Raw genomic sequence first — 17,542 nt, forward strand, 5'->3', positions numbered from 1 at the left:
CAAGAACAGAATCTTATTCATCAATATATTTTCCATAGCTGCCTATCACATATTAGATGCTTAGTGAATGCCAGCTGAGTGGATGGATGAAGGAACAAATGAACAGATATCACTGAAAGAATGGAAACTAGAGGAAGAAAAGATTAGTACCGAACAACCAAACATAACTTGCAGCTTCTGCAAGATCCCTTGGCAAGAGGATTGCACAGACGCCTGAGATGAAAGAGAGTGAAATGGATGGATGAAAATGGAAGAAAAAAATGGCATGATTTTTAACCCATTCATCTGCCAATTTCTTATACTTTCAGAGGGATTTAGAATTCTAACTTGGCATTCTTAATGTACTACAAGTATGATTTTAGTTTGAGAAAAAACAAAACCGAGCCGTTCTTTTCCATAAGCTTACAGACTGCTAGTTATAAAATCCAGAAGCACCTTCATAGCAATTCAACCTAATTACTTCAACATGTATTTTAAATGCCCCACTGTCTGTCAGGTTTCAAATCAAATTTTATTTTTAGGTATCAACCATTTCTCCAATATTTCAGAAACTTTTTGGCTATATAATTTTTTAAAAGATTTTCTTTTCCCTGATGCCTTTGGGATTGTGTGGACAGTATCTCTGTGGGTTTGGTTTTATATTGAAGATAATTATTGAAGTGTTGCATTTTAAAATAAATCTAATTAAAAGAGCAATTGGATATACATCTGATAGTCTTTCAGAAAAATGTTTAGGTACCTCAATCTTAAGAAGGGGCACCATTGCCCAAGGAATCGAATAAACTGATCAATCTGAACTTAACTAGGAAGTAAAGTTATACCAGCCAGATCATGGTGATCTACAATAGTTTCAAAAGCCTTTTAATGAGCTGATTTATTGTAAGAAAAGCCACTTATAACTTTTCAGCACCTAGTTTAGAATCTTATATACTGTACCTGTTTTTGCTGAACAGAATTAAATCTGGCATGATTTTCTTTTTTAAGGAAGATCAAACAGGTTTTTTCCAACCTTATTCTCCTGGGATCCGTGTCTCCCTGGATTTGCAATGCGGGGGTTCTACCTCAGTAGGACAGTGAACAGTGAACAGGTAGAGAGCAGCAGGGTGGGTGACAAGGGGGACTCTGCTTCTTTTCTATTCTTAGTATTGTTACCATTTTATGCTTGATTGAAAAGGACCAAAACAGACCTGGGTCATCTGTATGGACCAGGTTGAATATCTGCCAAACTAAACACAGTAACCTAAGTGGTGACACACCTGAGCTTTTCCAACAATCAAAACAAAATACAAAATCAACACATATTAAGAGAAGATCAGTTAAAACCACTGAATCAAATGGATACCCTGAGGCCCATAAAGATGTACAGTACAAGGGAGTAAGAAATGAAAAATGGGCTTAGTATGAGAAGAAAAGATTAAACATTGCTTGGGCATTCACCAAGTTCACCCTCTTGAAGGACCTCTTTAACATAGTTAAGTTCTCAAATATATTCTTTTAAAGTTTTAAGTATCACGTCTAGCTAGAAGATAAATCTAATTCTTGCTTCCCACAGAAAAAAATTTTCCCTAAGGGATCACAGCAGATTAGCATCTGCTTATGTTCCGTGGTAGCCTGCAAACAGAACAGATTCCTCCCCTCCCAGAACAGGCATTCCTGCAGGGAGTGGTGGTCTCTAGTTCCCCAACCTTCCAATCCGGTGTGCACCTGTGATTCACTTTACCAATACAGTGTGGCAAAAGTGCTGAGGTACGTACAACTTCTCAGACTAGATCTTAAGGGCCTTATGACTTCCACTATCACCCTCTTAAAATGCTGCCCTGAGACTGCCGTGCACGAAAAAGATGAGAATAAAAGAGGAGGGGAGAGAGAGGCCCCACCGTCCCAGTACCCAGTCCTATCGCCAGCTGCATGCAGGCATAAGAGATCATCACCCAGCCAACCCAGAGTCAGAAGAAATGAATCGCTATTTGAAGCCACTGAGTTTTGGGGTAGTTTTTTAGATAACTGTAGAAACTGATATATGTATCATCTAGGGCCAAGATTTAAAATCTAAACAAATTATTATAAAAATAAAGGCAATAAGAGGAAAAAAATAAAGGGAGTGAAAAATTGAGAAATACATAACACTACTAATGTTACAGTTACATATGTGAAGTTTAATTTAAGCTTTAAAAATGGAATATCCAGTTCAAGATCCATGGCAGGGCTCCTTATTAAGGATCCAAATATCCATGTATGGCTTTTAAAATTATATGCAATTTCTGTGTGCATAGGCATTTTTTCACTGGGAAGAATACTTTTCCCAGCAGATTCTCAGCAGGGTCTGGGTCTAAAGCATTCATGCACACATGCAGGATGCTCCAAGTGCCCCAAGTGCAGGGCCCTGGTCGGAACAACGAATTTGGGGATCCTTAGAAGTGGCACTAAGTAACTTTCAAAAATAAGCCTTCTTTTTCATGCAACCATTAAAAGTGATGAGGGTTTATAATATTTATTAAGTGAAGAAAGCAGGAAACAATCATTCACAACTATAATTACAACTGCATAAAAACATATACATAGAGCTAGAAAAAATATGTAAATTAGAGTTTTCAGATATCAGGATGATGGACAATTCCCACTTTCCATCTCATTTCCCAAAGTTTCTTAATGCTATTATGAAGAATCAGAGGATGACTAAAGTATCAATTTCACATTTGAACATCATATTTTCAAACCAGTAGATCAATCTCTCCTGGTCACCACCACCCCACAAAAACCCAAGCCTACATTATCTGTGGAATCCTGAACCCTGTGTCTCCATCGTGCCCAAGAGATAAACAAGACTTGGCAATCACTGAGAAAGGACATTTTGCTCACAGAGTCCACCCAAGGCAATCCAGAAAGTGAGGCTTTCTTGAATCACAGCCCAAAGCTCTTTCACGTTATGCCACTTTGTTTCCACTACATTTGTCCATCTTTCCCAAGAAACGGAAACAGTGACCATAAGTTATCAGACTAGAACATAATCTATGGAAGGAGGAAGAATGCATCCCAAGAATTGCTTTGACTTTTCTCTAAAACTAGCTACTGACACATATACCTTACTCAACTTATTTAACAAGACTTTCACATGCTACAGAACAATTTGATTACAAACCAGAGGATTGAAAAGAACAAGGAGTAATGGCTCTTTTACACAAATTCTGAGAGCGAATATACAATAGTATGCTCAAACATGCCAAGTTCAGATTCAACTACTTCTAACTTAACATCCTAATAAGATATACCCTGAATTTCTGATGTGGTACCAGTCATTTAAATCATTACATCTAAATAGAATACTTATGTCTGACACCTCACAAGAGCTAATGAGTATGAACTAGAGATCTGAATAAGTTATTTGATTTACTTCCTTTCATGTATTCAAATATTTTTTGGAAGTAAGAAAATCATTTGTAGCAGTAGTTAACATTTACCCTACCCTACAACACAAGGGATATTATACCTACAGTGATTCTGGAACATTATTCCAGTTTAAAACTTACAGCTATGGAGTATAAATGCCACTGGAGCTGCGTGACAAGCCATTATGCCCAAGGTGAAAGGTTATTTTAACTAAAGGCTAAATGTCATCTTAATTAACCACCTGTGCTTAGTTTTTAGGTAGAAATACGTTACTAAATTGACACTTCTTAGTACTCTAGGTATCAATTCCCAGTTGTCAGGGGAAAACAGCAATGGCTGCTTGATTCTGACAGATCCAACTACTTCTAACTTAACACCGCTGTTTTTAACAGGGCATGGACAGCATTTAAGGTCCTGCTCCTTTTTATTTATCACCATTTAGGCATCCCTATAATCAATACCTAACACTGATGACATGCAAGTCTAAGGAGCAGCTGAAACAAACCCAGTGGCAACTAAGCCTATACTCTATGTGTAACATGTCTGCAAACTTTTGTGAATTTCCAAAATCTTCAACAGACTACTAAAAAGATGGATCTCTGCCTCAGCTGCCTGCTGCCAACAATAGTGTCAGTCTATCACACAAAAGGAAAGATATTCTGTGGGAAGGGAACCTACAGGCAGAAAACAGAAAATCTCCCTGGAAGAAAATAAATTTTCTAAGAGTGAAGGAACCACAAAAGGTTAAAAAATGATATCTGACAAGCAGAGCTTACACTGTTTCCTCACTTGGGATGAGAAGAGAGCCTGGAATAGCTTACACTGAAACTGTCAACTCACTAAGGATTGCTTTGGGCAGCGAACTTCATGTGGTGTGGACCCAGTGTCAATCTGCCCAAACCGCTTCCAGGAAAGCCCGGCCACTGTGTCACCATACCTGAGCCAGCTCCTTAATGCGCTTCTCCAGGGGCGCAGGCAGGCCTTCAGGGAGGGAAGAGGGCTGTCGGAATTCCTGGTCCAGTCCCACCCCAAGGGAATCGCTTTCATCATCCATATCACGGAAGGGGCTTCCTTCTGGAGACTCACTGAGCAGATGTTCCAAGTCCAAATCAGTCAGCGAGTCCATGGCAGTGGCTGCCTGGAGCAAGTCATTGTCAGAAGTGGAGCCAAACAGAGACAGCAAGGGGTCAGAGGTGCCCTCCAATTCCCGTAGGCCCTGAGCTTCTGCTGACGAGACCACTACAGGTTTATGCTCTTCGTCCCTCTTTCTCTGAGCCTCCTTCTCCTTCTGAAATTTCTTTAGCATCTCTTTAACACTCAAAGCCCCAGAATATTTCTTTTTTTTCTTCTCTTTACTGGCATTGAGGGCTGTGAAGCTGCAAGTATAAGGGGGAAATTGGTTACTAAGGTTGCAGTACACCTCCAAAGAGAAATTCAGAAGGACTTCACCCTCGCTCCCAACGCAATGGTCTCCAGGAACCTCAGTCACAAGTCCACCCTGTTATGCCTCCTCCCTCCTCTCTTGGCACATGGAGCTCCTTTTTGCTGGGACCAAAGCTTGAGATTTAATACAGGTTAGCAAAACTGTGTCACAAAGTGCTTGCTACATATCCGATGGGTTTTTAAAAACCACTGCCAGGCTGAAATAAAAGGTTGCAAAAAGGGGGTGAGCAAGAAAAGTATAAAAAGGGAGAAAGCAGGAACAGCAGCAGCAACTTGAAGGGCAGCAGGGGTGAGACTGAATGAGGCAAAAGAAAGCAGGACCAGGGAAGACAAAGGAAAACAGCAAAGACAGGAGAATTGGGACAAAGCGGGGGGGTGCCCAAGAGAACAAGAAACAGCAGCAATCATACAGTGACAGAAATAGCCGCCACCACTGATGGTGGGAGAGAACGCACTCTGGATGTCTGGCACAACAGAGATGTAAGAGCACTGACTGTGCCCACAATGGCACTGTGGGAGACGTGAGGGGAACGGAAGGCCGGGCCCTGCTGTCTCCTTTGAAGCAGAGAGAGGGAGGGCGAGTCAGCTCCTAGGTGTCCTGCCCTAACAGTTCAGATTTTATCCTAGCAAAGAAGCTGCTGCCTCTCACCCGGCTTTGGAAAACTTGGACTTTTTCGATTTCTTCTCCTTGTCATAAGTGTCATCTTTTTTCTTCTTCTTTATCTTCTCACCACCTTCCTTCAACTTCCGCTTCTGAGAATTAAAGACAAGGCACAGTTACACAGCTCCCTCACTCAGAGAGCAAGTGCACAACAGCACTGGCCTTGCTCCGCCCAGGGCACATCCTGAGAGCTGTCCTATTTCCTTCATGAACAAAAGCTCTCAGATCAGTCCCTGGACCACAGGCCTGTGGTAGGTCAGTACAGCACTGCCACTGACAGCATCTCCTGGAAGCACCCAGGGCTGAGACTACAGCAGCCACTGTGCAGCCAGGAAACTTTCTAGTAAAATGAGCTGTATGTGGGCACTGTCTTGTTTTAAACACACAGGCAGTGATAGATTTAGAAATAAATTTATCTTAAGGCTAACTTGTTTTCGATGGGGTGACAGCCCTCTATGTCCACAGAAAAGACACAGCAATACTGGTGCAAACTCCCCTCACTTCACACCCTTCACTACACTCATCCCCACCCTGACATGACCTCAAAAAAAGAAATCCCTGCCAAGCCGGCTGGGACTCACGGCACCTTGCTCAGCAGAGGTGTGAGAGGTAACTGTCAACCTCGGCACAGTTCATGCCTTTCCGCCAATCTCCTAAGCCATCCTAAAACAGCACATATTCTGGCAAGTCACCCACTGATCTCACAAGATTTATTTAAAAAAGCACTTTTGAAATCTAAAAGCGAGCAACAGTCTAACCTTTGGAGATTTTTTCTTCTTTTCTTTAATAAAGTCATCCTCAGATTCTGATGCTTGTCTAAACTGCAGGGTTCCCGAGTTAATATAAAATCCTCCATACTTTGTAGTCAAAGAAGCGGGAACAAGCTCATCATACTGAAAGGGGAAAAACAAAGAGTCAGCTCCAAGTGCTAGTACTACAGTCCAAAGATGCAGAGCAGATGTTTCCCTGTCACATTCCAGACTGCACGCCCACATATGCTTCTGGTCAATCATGAATGTCTGAGCTAGGTGTTTTGGACAGACCTGGTACCCTTTTCAGTAAGGAAAGCAAGGCCCAAATCGAGTGTCACTTCCCCTCTCATCAGTGCAGCTCCCTGCTCAGGGTGAGGGCAGGCCCACTATGAACCATCCCCCAGCTTCTGGGCCATTACCAGTAGGAGCAAGGCTGTGGTAGTTTCTATGTGGCATTTTCATTAAGTACTTACCGCCTCAGAGTTATCGATGAAGGAATCGGATTCATCATAACCATACCCCATATCAATCAAGTCCTGTATTCGGTCTTTTCTACGTTTCTTTCCACCCTAAAATTTTAAATAGATCATATACTTTTCATCAGCTAGTGACTAAAAGGTGTAAAGCACTGGAACAGCCACATTCACACACACTCTAAAACTTCCTTCCTGAAAGACCTTTTAAAATAGGACAGGTCCTGACCAGCATGGCTCACTAGGTTGAGCATTGTCCCGCAAAGCAAAAGGTCACTGGTTAGATTCTTGTTCCAGAAAGGCCCGGTCCCTGGTTGGGGCACATGCAAGAGGTAACTGATAGATGTTTCTCTCCTTCTCTTTCTCCCACCCTTTCCCTATCTCTAAAAATGAATAAATAAAATTATTTTTTTAATCTAAAATAGGACAATTTGTATTCTGCATAAAATGACCTAAGACAGAAGAAGGAACTAAATGGCTTTGTATGTCTTTTATCAAAACATTTATTCTAATAATAAATTCTAGGGATAAAAGGCCCTTCTTGTTCACTCGTCCATTTATCTGGTATATTTAGCATATACTAGTCCTATCGTGTGCATTTGTTTAATTACTGCATTCTGTTCTCTCCAGGCTCTACGCTTGTTCCCACATCAGTGCTGATTAGATGATATTCCACTAAAGGAATGTGGAAACATCTAGAAACCTCTCCCATCCAATGAGGTTGTTTTGTTGCCCAAAGAGAAGTCTTACATATTTTTCTTCAAATTTCCGGGCAAGGGCCTCCACTTTATGCTTTTCCTTTTCTTCGTCATTAAAAGGATCCGAGAGATCTTTCTTCTGTAAAGAGACCATTCCACAAAACAAGAGTTACAAAAAAATCCCCACTATGTATTCATAGTACACCCACTGACTACTCAACACCTATAAACGGCATAATAAAAACAACTGTTTTTCAGAAAAGACAAGGTAGAATATATGTTACCTTCCCATCAGTGTTTACCTTAGTTGTTTAAGAAAATTTTCCATTCATGTATTTCAACAAAACTTAATTAAATGCCTACAACTACACACCAAAGCCCTAGGTCCTACAGAATCCCAAATACAGCAAAAAACCTTTAGTTAGGGATGGTCAACCTGTAGACATGCATTTCAATACAGTTGGTTTCTTTTGTCACCCTAAAAATTATTTTATATACTTAAAAACATTATTCTAAGAAGGGGTTCACTTCCAAAGCAGTCAGTGACTCAAAAAGGGTTAAAAACCCACTGAACGTAGCACAAGTTCTTAAGAGTTATTCTGTCTCATTGGTCAGAAGAGTGGTATGAATTTGCTTTTCTCTCGGTTCTATGGAAAAATCAAACCCAGGTTCATGGCAGTCCCTTTCCCTGGACACCTGTCTTGAAGGATCAATAATCTTTTTACTCCTAATCTCAATACTCCAAATATTTTCATGCAGTTTTAAAAAAATTCTATAAACTTACTCTTGTATTTTTCTCAATTTTCCAGTTAAACCTTTAGCTTCTTTGGCAAGGAATTTTAATTTTAATAACAAAAGACTCCCATACTAAATACTTTAAGACTTCAGAGTAAGCCCAAAACACTATAAAGATTAGATCCCACCTCTATCTCTGCCTACTGAAATCCCACTCACCCATAAAGAATCAGTCATACAATTTAGGGTATATATGTAAAACAATATTATAAAACATACATATGGGTAGTCTTTAAAACATGTGCTTATTGGTATCTTCTAATTTTTCTACAATGATCATATATAATTTAAGTGGTTCAAATAATTTTAAGAAATCCCACCCATCTGGATCAGTGTTAGGATTCACCTTAATGCCTTGCAGACAATAGTCATCCAATAACTACTACTTCCTGAACATATGAAGGTCCAGCTCTGTCCAAACACAGCATCGAGGATGAAGTTCTCCTCTGTCCAAGCCCTCCAGAGCCTGTATTTGTACCAGACTTATACAAGTACCACACTATGACTCCTGTTACCTGTGTCGGCATAACTCTCCTAAAATATCTGTAAAATTACAAGTTCCTCTGAGGCTGGGACAGCGGCTTTTCTACCTTCATACAGTCCTCAGAATCTAGCACACTGTCTTCACATGGTAAGAAACATATGCTGAGTGAATTAATACATGAATGTGTCAAATTACACTTGCTCTGTGCACTGCAGAGTAGACCTAACGATTCAGGAGTTCTCAATCTGAAGGCAGGGACTGACTCCCCTGAAACTGAATCCAATGTTCTCTGTGTATGCTCCATGCACTTTTATGCAATGAAGAAGAACATCTAGAACCCCCCTCAAAAGAGATGAAATTGAAGCACGAATTTAATTTCAGGTCACCAACTGATCTGGGTTTGAGCCCATAAATAAATACCTTAATTAATTCATGCTACTTCCTCTTCCTCAAGGAAGAGGACACTATTCTTACTTTGAAAGAGATTGTGAATGAATTTGAAATTACTTTTGTTCATCTGCCCACTGGCCCTCATACAATAGGCTGACCCTCGGCACAGACTCAACTAACTTTCCATTCAGCCAATCAGAACTTAATCAAGGAAACACATTTTCACCTGAGCAAAGAAAACTGAGCAATCCTTCTAACCAAAGGCATTCACCCCAAACATGACAACTATGAATTAAACTGAAAGAACACTTCAGTGCCACTGAGGCACTCTGGTGGAAACTGCACCAACATGATCTCAGACACCCTATTAGCCAGATACTAACCTAATCCCAATTGCCTAAGAGCCACTCTAGAGAACAAAATGCTACAGTGTGGGACCCAACTAACCAACCTACTCTCAGAGCCTCACATAGTGCACAGGCATACAGTAGGTGCTTACGAATGCTACCCACTTAGCTCCTGCTCATACTGTATGACTCTAACTATATAATATACAAAAACAGGCAAAACTGATTTAAGCTGTTGGAAATCAGGACAGTCACTACCTTTGAGCAAAGGGTAGTATTTGGGGAAGGCGGGAAGAGGGTTTCTGGTATCCTGAAAAATGTTATATTTTGTGATCTAGGTGTAGGTTACATGGATACATTAAGTTTGTGGAAATTCAATAAGCTATGCATTTATAATATGTGCACTTTTCTTCAGTGCATAATTCAACTAAAACGTTTATAAAATTTTTTACAATGTTAATGAATTGCCAAAACATTGGTAATAGTTGAAAGTGGGCAATAGGTACAGGGGGCTTATTATACTATTCTCTCTACTCTGTGCATGTTTGAGAAGTTCCATACTGAAAAGTAAAAACAAATCGGTCAGAAAAATAAATTTAAAAAAAAAAGCTTGAGAAATCAAACTGATTCTCAAAGCCCCAGAGGCTACCACCCAATTCTGCCCTCCACCCCTAATAAGTAAAACAAGAAACAACTCACAAAAATAGGTTTCTATCCCTCCAGGTAAAGTAACTATCCAGTACATGACTGTGTTGAGAGGAGAGGAGAGTATGTGTCTTTCCTCATCTGCCCCTACATAAGGCATAGTGAGAATCCCTTAGAAAAGTGTCCAGCATGAAATCCAGTAGTGGAATTGCCAAGGATAGTCACATTTACATACATGTAATATTTATAGCCTTTGCATGAAAAAAAGTTTGTCTTTTATTTAATTAATTAGCCATAATTCAAATTAGCTTTGGATGTGCCTTACATTTTCTCTAGTATAAATCAGGAGAATGATGCTAGAAAGAATTCTATCCCTTCATGCCCAGGAGCAAAACTAGCAAACCAGTGCTTACTCTGGGATTGGTGCCATGATCTTGGGGCAGCCAAAGCCTCCCTGGTCTTGCTTCCACCTTCTAGAAGTCCCATTTGCACATGCTGCCCTGAGCATTAGATCTGCAGAGTGAGTCTGGGGCCACTGGGGGTGTACCTTGTCTCCAGATTGAAGGCCTTTTACCTTCCCTCGTATGTTCTTCACAAGCTCTGGGTAGAAGAATTCTGGGCAACGTTTATGATCTGGCTCGAAAAGGGTTAATGTAATCCGTAAAGCTGCTGCAGCCGGCTCAGAGTCCTGATGCTGCTCTGTTCCCCCAACCTCCTCTTTCCGGGACTTCTTCAAAAACACAGGATTCAGAGAACCTGGGAGAGAGGTGAACTGGACCCTGTGGGGCTCCGACATGGCTACCAAAAAGTCTTAGCGGATGTCACTGCATGGCTTCTGTTAACACTGAAAAGAAGGGCCAGGTCAAACCAAGATTTTTTCTGTTCAATTATACAGATTTAACTTTAAAAGAATTTCATTATCAAGATGAATCCACTGTTCAATTTATCTTAATAACTGTTGTTTTTTTTGTTTAAATACTATTCATCTTAAATACAAAATTTTTCATATATTTTTTATATATAGATATGAAAAGCACCCAAATCCTATCCTTCAGCGATCATCTGTTTAGCATACTTCCTTCCAGTCTTTTTTCTATGCATATTCACTAGATCTTTGACATCAGAAAACCCATGCTAAAAAAGCCTTTACAAATTCCCAAAACTGTACAGAACCCTAGAGAACATTGTTTTTTTATTTAATGTGTCCAACACTTTTTTTCTTGCTAAGAATAATGTCTTTTTTAAGTCCTCTTTATTGTCATCACCAGAAATTTACTTTCATTTAAAGCCATTCTTCGCAACGGCAAAGTTTTCATCAGCTCAGACCAGTGCCTTCCCTGGAATACGTAAAAAACCAATGTCTCAACAGTGGTGTGGCTAGGCTCATTTCCTAAGATACCAGCCTCTCACCACCCAAAATCAGGCCTTGGCAAAGTGCCAAATTATCACACGTCAGACCTTCAAAGTTACTTGGAAATGGTCAGAGTATTTTGTGAACTCCAAAATTCCAAGGGTTTACAGAATATAAATATGCAAATACACCGCACACACATATATATTTGTGCTTCATGTATAATTTGTGTCCTGCTTTTTAAAACTCACATTTGAGTGTAAACTTCTTACTACATCCACATGGATACTCATTGCAGCCTTGTTTATATAGAAAAAATAATAAAAGCAACCTAAATCTGAATGTCAGCATTAAGGAAACAGTTGAAAAAATTAAAGGTTTTTTGTTGATTTGTAAGGGCTTTTGATATACTACAGATATATAGTGTCTGTCATATCTCTTATACTTTTCCTTGTTATTTACTGTTTAATTTTGCTTAGAATGAGGTCTGAGGAAAGAAATTTAAATTTCTTATCCTCACCAGAGGATATAATCATTGATGGAGAGACAGAGACAGAGAGAAACCGAGAGAGACAAAGAGACATCTATCAGCTGCCTCTTGCACATTCCCCAACCAGGGATTGAACCTGCAACGTATGTATGTGCCCTCACACCTTTTGGTGTAGAGGATGACACTTTAACTAACCAAGCCAACCGGCTAGGGCAAGAAATTTAAAACTTTTTATGCAGTTAAAACTAGGCTCTTTTCCCTTATGGCTTCTCCCTTTTCTTTTGTGACTATAATGTCCTTCTCAAACTAGGAATTCTTACGTAAGACTTTACCTATCCAGTCTTTCATAGATATGATGTTCACATTGAACTCTTTAACCCATGCTATAAGGTGAGAGATGAGGCTCTACCTTGGTTTCTTCCCAGCATCAATCACTAAATAATCCTTCTTTTCCCTGCTGATCTGGCATATCTCATATATACCATCTTAGATATCTTAAGGACTATTTCTGAAATCCATCCTGTTACTTTGATCTAGTTATCTAGAGATTCCTTAACAAGTACCAGAGAAATTCTATGCTATACTTTTACATCTTGAATTTAAAATTCATCTTTATTATTCTTCTTTTAAAAGTAATATTTAACTATTCCAGACCGTTTATTACTTCAGACTGATTTTAGACAACAAGCATATAAAACTTTAAATGCAGTTTAAAAAATTTAAGGAAATTTAACTTTGTAAAAAGAGCTCATTGTTTACGTAAATTTAATCTGTTAAAGTGGTACCTTAATTGAAGTTTTATAGATGAAGTACTTTGGTTTTTATATAAACATTTTTGGATTTGTAATAAAACAAGAATCATCAGTAAAATGTCAAGTCTTAAGAAAAGCTAAGTATTTAAATACAAGCATACCTCGGAGATATTGAGGGTTTGGTTCCACACTATCACAATGCAGCAAGCCGTAATCTTTCTGCTGATGGTGTGTCTTGCCTTCAATTTGTAAAAAACGCAACATCTATGAAGAGCAATAAAGTGAAGGACAATAAAACAAGGTATGCCTGTACTCACCTCTAATGAGTTAAACCTCATTCTAAGTGAAAGCACAGTACTCCACAAAAAAAAAAAAAAAAAATCCATCTTAAAACCCTCAACTGATGTTATCTAAGAAATGCTAGCCTCCTTCTGCTATCTCAGGTTATTCCCAGGAATGATGTATTTTTTGCTATACATCCTCATAATCATTATATTTTCAAACTGGTTATTGGTGAAATACAGAATAACTTAATTTTCCTGGCTGACTTTGTAATTAGTCTCTTTACTGAAGTCATTTATTTTAATGGTTTTCCCCTTTTTTCCAAAATAGGCTATCTATCCTGTCATACATAGAGATGAGAATTACGTCTTCTTTCTGAAAAGTTATGTTTATTTTTGTTTCATGTCTTATAGCACTGGCTAAAATCTTCCAAGATAATATTAACAATATATTCTTCGCCATGTTCCTGATTCTAACAGTATACCTCCAGGCCCAGTGTGATGTTAACTTAAAATTCATATTTTTTATCGTCATTAAAATATCCTTCAGTTCCCCCAAAATTAAGTTTTAAAATTAGAAGTATGTGTTGAGTTTTATAAAATTATTTCATGAAATTATAAATACGCTTTAAATTATCGGCCTATCTTTAAAACAAAACAGTAAATGACAGTAATTTAAGAAAACTAATGAAATTTTGGAATGAAAAACGAGGCTGTGTACAAGCCGGTTCGCTAAAAACCCTGGCTTACACCAGTCTCTGTATAAAAGAAAAAAAAAAATCGCCTACGGGAGATGTGTGTGGAACCGCAACTTTTTCAAGCAGGCGGCGACCCAAGAGAAGTCCGGTTTTAAGTTAAGTCAACACTTAACTTAGAATCTCTGGCGTCTGAAACTGGGAATGGTACCTTTTGAAAATCCTGATTTTCTATCTGGAACTTGGCGTTTGGGCTGTCGCTGTGCTGCACTGATCCCAGTTCCCCAGTCAACGGTTTAAGTTTTTACGTATTGAAACTACGCCTAGCATCTGCCTTGCTGTTGTCACAACAACCTGCTCCTAACTTCTCCAAAAGTGTCAAACTACAACTCGGTTGACATGAGAGCCCAGTCTCGAAAAAGATACGCACCTTTGTCCCCGACGCAACGCAGGCTACGGCCCCACGGGCCGCATTCGTCGCCCCGCGACCGTCCTCATGCCGGCCCGGGAGCCCGGGTTGAGGCGATGCTAGCGGCCGGTCCCCGAGCCATAACTCCCGGCGGGCGGCCGGCCTGAGCCGCGGCCCATGGCCGGGTCTCCGAGAGCTCGAGGGAGCTTCGCGGGCCGTGCCGCCTGCCGGCCCAGGAGGAAGTGAAGAGACGCTGACTCCAAGTCGGTCTAACAACTCGGGACCTCTGAGCGGGCTGCACGGACGCCCCGGGAGAACTTGCAGCGCAGCTGAGAGCTCGAGGTTCGAGCCGCTCCCCGAACGCAGCCCTTAGCGCGCTCCGAAGAACCCGGCCAACCGCCAGGCGTGGCCACAGCCAGCCGGGCGCAGAGCCCTGGACGCGGGTAGAGGCTGGCTTCCAGGCCGCGCTGAGGTCCGTCAGGGCAGCTAGCGGCGCGGCGACGCGGCCAGCCCCGGGCCCGCGAGGGACTAACGGACGTAACGGAAACGCCGAGGTAAAGGGGGCGAGAGGCCAGGGTCCGGGGGCGGGGCGGGCCGCTGGGCCGCCTCCCTCGCGCGCTGGATCTACCGCTCAGTCGTCGTAGTCGTTGCCGCCGTCGTCGTCACCGCGGCCGCCGCCGCCGCCGCCGCCGCCGCCGCCGCCCCCTCAGACCGCGGGTGCGTCGTTGTCACGCGCCGAGGGAGGGAGAAGAAGCCGGGAATCTCTGGTCTCCAGCGCGCGGAGACCCGAGCGTTCTGGTCACGTGCCTCTCGCCCGGCCAATAAGTCCCGGCGGGCGCGGTGACGTAAGAGCAGCGGCTTGGCTGATGACAGCTGGTCCCTGTCACGTGGCCGGGTACACTCCAATGGGCGGTGCCAGGGCGACCTAAGGTTCCCGGCGGCCCGTGCGTCGGTGGTGGTTGGGTGGTAAGATGGCGGCTGTGAGTCTGCGGCTCGGCGATTTGGTGTGGTGAGTTTGGGGGACTGGGGCCAAGCGAGGTACGCCGGGGAGCTCCTCCCCTGGGCGCGGAGCTCGTGGCCAGCCCCGGAGCCGGCTCTCTGTGCTCTCCAGGCTATGGAGAGGGCGAGATGAGGTGCCGGCGCTGGAAACGACGCCGAGCGGAAGGGACAGCTTGGCTTCGAGGGACTGAGTCCGAGGGCGGCTGTAATGGGCCCCGCTCTAAGCTGCGAGGCCGCCCGGTAGAGAGTTACGCTCCAGGCCGGACGCCGAGGGCTACTGTGAGGGGCGTCCCCGGAGTCGGCCGCGGACTCCGGGTCCTCCGGGTCTTGCTGGGGTTCCCAGGAAAGCAGGAGAGCCGTGCAGCCCGCGGGGCCATCTCAACCCGGCAGGTCCGTTAAAACCCGCGCGTTGCGATGGAACCGACTTGTGCGGGCGCCGGGGCCGGTGGTATTGAAACTGGACTGATGGCGCTGCCCCGTGAATAAATGGAGAGGACACTTCTCCTTTAGGCTTGGCATTGGCTAGTGCCTTTTTGGGTACCTCTCGTAGCCTTCTTCAGTGTCCCAGACAACCGACCGAACCTAGATTGACTGTCGCCGCCTCCCTGGAGCTGCGTAGCTTGTTTCGTGACCCAGAGGAAGGCTTCCATTAGCCTTTGGCAAAGCTGGCTGGTCTCGCGGTGAATTAAAAGACTGTGTAAGGGGAAGTCTGTGTTTACAGAGCAAACTGCCCCCCCACCCCCATCACAGGGAGGCTCTGGACAAGTGACTCCTGGTGGTTTTGTTGTATCCCTTGTTACCAAAAGAATGCACATACCTTATGCACACACGTATACAATTTTGCATTCCATTTATGAGGGCTTTGGGCTTGTTGGGTCTATCCATGGAAGCCAGATTAAGAACCCCTGTTTGCCAGCTTTTGTTCTGGCACTTGGGGTGCAGGTAGAGATTTAGGGGGGGGAATTGCATATTGAGTAGTTCGAAGGAGGTGGGCAGGCTTTTCCCCGGGCAAATGCTGACTCTCCGTTTTCTCTAGGGGGAAGCTCGGCCGGTATCCTCCTTGGCCAGGAAAGGTGAGTGTCATGCTACTAAACTGAAGGAAGACATCTGAAGTTGGGTTTGAAGAAGTGAAGGATGTAAGATGCATTCCCCTCGGTTTCTAGTATTGAATTAAACTATGCCTATTTAAATAATGCTCAGAGTTTTTTTCTCTTAATATCAGTTCGTTTAGAAAGGCAATATAATATAAACCAGGTCATTTGATCTGCTTTAATTGCTTATTTCTTGAATCAGGGATGGTTTGGGTGGAGTCTTTTGTGCCTGGAAATCAATTCCAATTTGAATTTAGCTTTATACTTAAATCTGACAGGAGAAGAAAATAAATTCTCCAGGAAGAGAAAAATCTAAATGTAGGTTAGTGAAAAGTCAAAGTATTTTTGTCCCAACTCTGTTTAAATCTTCTCTCCATGTTACCATATGTGCTACTCCAGTGCATCTTTGCAGAAGTTGGCATTTCAAATTTTGCATGAGGCGACCCATCATAGCTTTCCAAATGTTCTGTTTTTATATTGTTGCTAGGAGCCCGGCGTAGATCTTTACACTGTCTGTTTGTAGTATGGCATTTTCAGCCTCAGTAGTCTTTCGATGTCACTATAACCTATCTGAACTCTTCCTGCATTGAAGTATTTTTAAGTGTCCTTTGCATTTCTTCGGGGATGACAGGGTCACTTTGGGGGAGAATGATGTTGGTCTTAGCTTTAATTGCTTTTAAAACAGGGCCATTTCGGTAAAACTGTATCATGTTAGATATAGGGAACTTATGTAGAAAAGTGCTAAGCCTGTGTTTTTATTCAAGACATTCCTTCATTTTTTTTCTTACCAACTTCAAGTTGTAGAAAAAACCTTTTTTTCCCTTTTACTCCCCAGATTGTTAATCCACCCAAGGATTTGAAAAAACCACGTGGAAAGAAATGCTTCTTTGTGAAGTTTTTTGGAACGGAGGATCAGTGAGTAGTGCTCACCAAGAGTTTCATTTTCCCTTTGTTTAGGCATTGCCCTGAGTCTGAGCTGCTTTGAGAATATTCTAGGGACCCTAGTTCAGCTTTACCATAGTCTATAAGAATGGCATATTATTCTGGCCTCATATCTAAATAAAAGGTGCTATTCTTGCAGAAATTTCCAGGGCTAATAACAATGTCATTCAGGTGAGAACTAGGGCTCACCACCTTCTAAATACAATAATCACATTAAGGTAGTTTCTCACATCTCTTTACCCAATTCGTAGGCAGTTCTTTGTATAAAACCCACATTTGATTCTTGTGTAATGGCTGTTTATCACTGTGGCTCATGCATGAGGTATACAGTGAAAATTAAAATAATATTTATCTTAGCGAAAGTAATTTTTTAATCTGCTTTTTTTTAAGACTAAATGACTCGCTCTAAAACTGTTAACAGTAAAGCTTCTTAACCAGACCTTAGAGTTGAAATCAG

The 17,542-nt window shown here is 42.0% G+C and overlaps 2 protein-coding genes across 8 annotated transcripts in view; one reads left to right on the forward strand and one right to left on the reverse strand.

Annotated features, from left to right (window-relative positions):
• The window catches only part of UBN1 (ubinuclein 1), a 34,196-nt gene extending 19,461 nt beyond the window's left edge, over positions 1 to 14,735 (reverse strand). For all 3 annotated transcript variants that reach the window (XM_090277066.1, XM_090277065.1, XM_090277067.1), the window contains exons 1-8: positions 14,075 to 14,735; positions 12,830 to 12,932; positions 10,623 to 10,910; positions 7,467 to 7,553; positions 6,717 to 6,812; positions 6,250 to 6,384; positions 5,480 to 5,583; positions 4,325 to 4,763 (exon numbers count right to left, since the gene is read on the reverse strand). In XM_090277066.1, the coding sequence (XP_090133192.1) occupies positions 4,325 to 4,763; positions 5,480 to 5,583; positions 6,250 to 6,384; positions 6,717 to 6,812; positions 7,467 to 7,553; positions 10,623 to 10,871 (1,110 nt within the window). In that variant the 5' untranslated portion in view covers positions 10,872 to 10,910; positions 12,830 to 12,932; positions 14,075 to 14,735. The remainder of the gene's footprint in view (positions 1 to 4,324; positions 4,764 to 5,479; positions 5,584 to 6,249; positions 6,385 to 6,716; positions 6,813 to 7,466; positions 7,554 to 10,622; positions 10,911 to 12,829; positions 12,933 to 14,074) is intronic.
• A 247-nt stretch (positions 14,736 to 14,982) lies between these two features.
• Positions 14,983 to 17,542, forward strand: part of GLYR1 (glyoxylate reductase 1 homolog) — a 35,823-nt gene continuing 33,263 nt past the window's right edge. For all 5 annotated transcript variants that reach the window (XM_090277068.1, XM_090277070.1, XM_090277071.1 and 2 more), the window contains exons 1-3: positions 14,983 to 15,062; positions 16,089 to 16,125; positions 16,979 to 17,058. In XM_090277068.1, the coding sequence (XP_090133194.1) occupies positions 15,025 to 15,062; positions 16,089 to 16,125; positions 16,979 to 17,058 (155 nt within the window). In that variant the 5' untranslated portion in view covers positions 14,983 to 15,024. The remainder of the gene's footprint in view (positions 15,063 to 16,088; positions 16,126 to 16,978; positions 17,059 to 17,542) is intronic.

The sequence above is a fragment of the Furipterus horrens genome, unplaced genomic scaffold, assembly GCF_987537825.1.
Source record: "Furipterus horrens unplaced genomic scaffold, mFurHor1.1.pri manual_scaffold_5, whole genome shotgun sequence".
NCBI classification, from domain to species: domain Eukaryota; kingdom Metazoa; phylum Chordata; class Mammalia; order Chiroptera; family Furipteridae; genus Furipterus; species Furipterus horrens.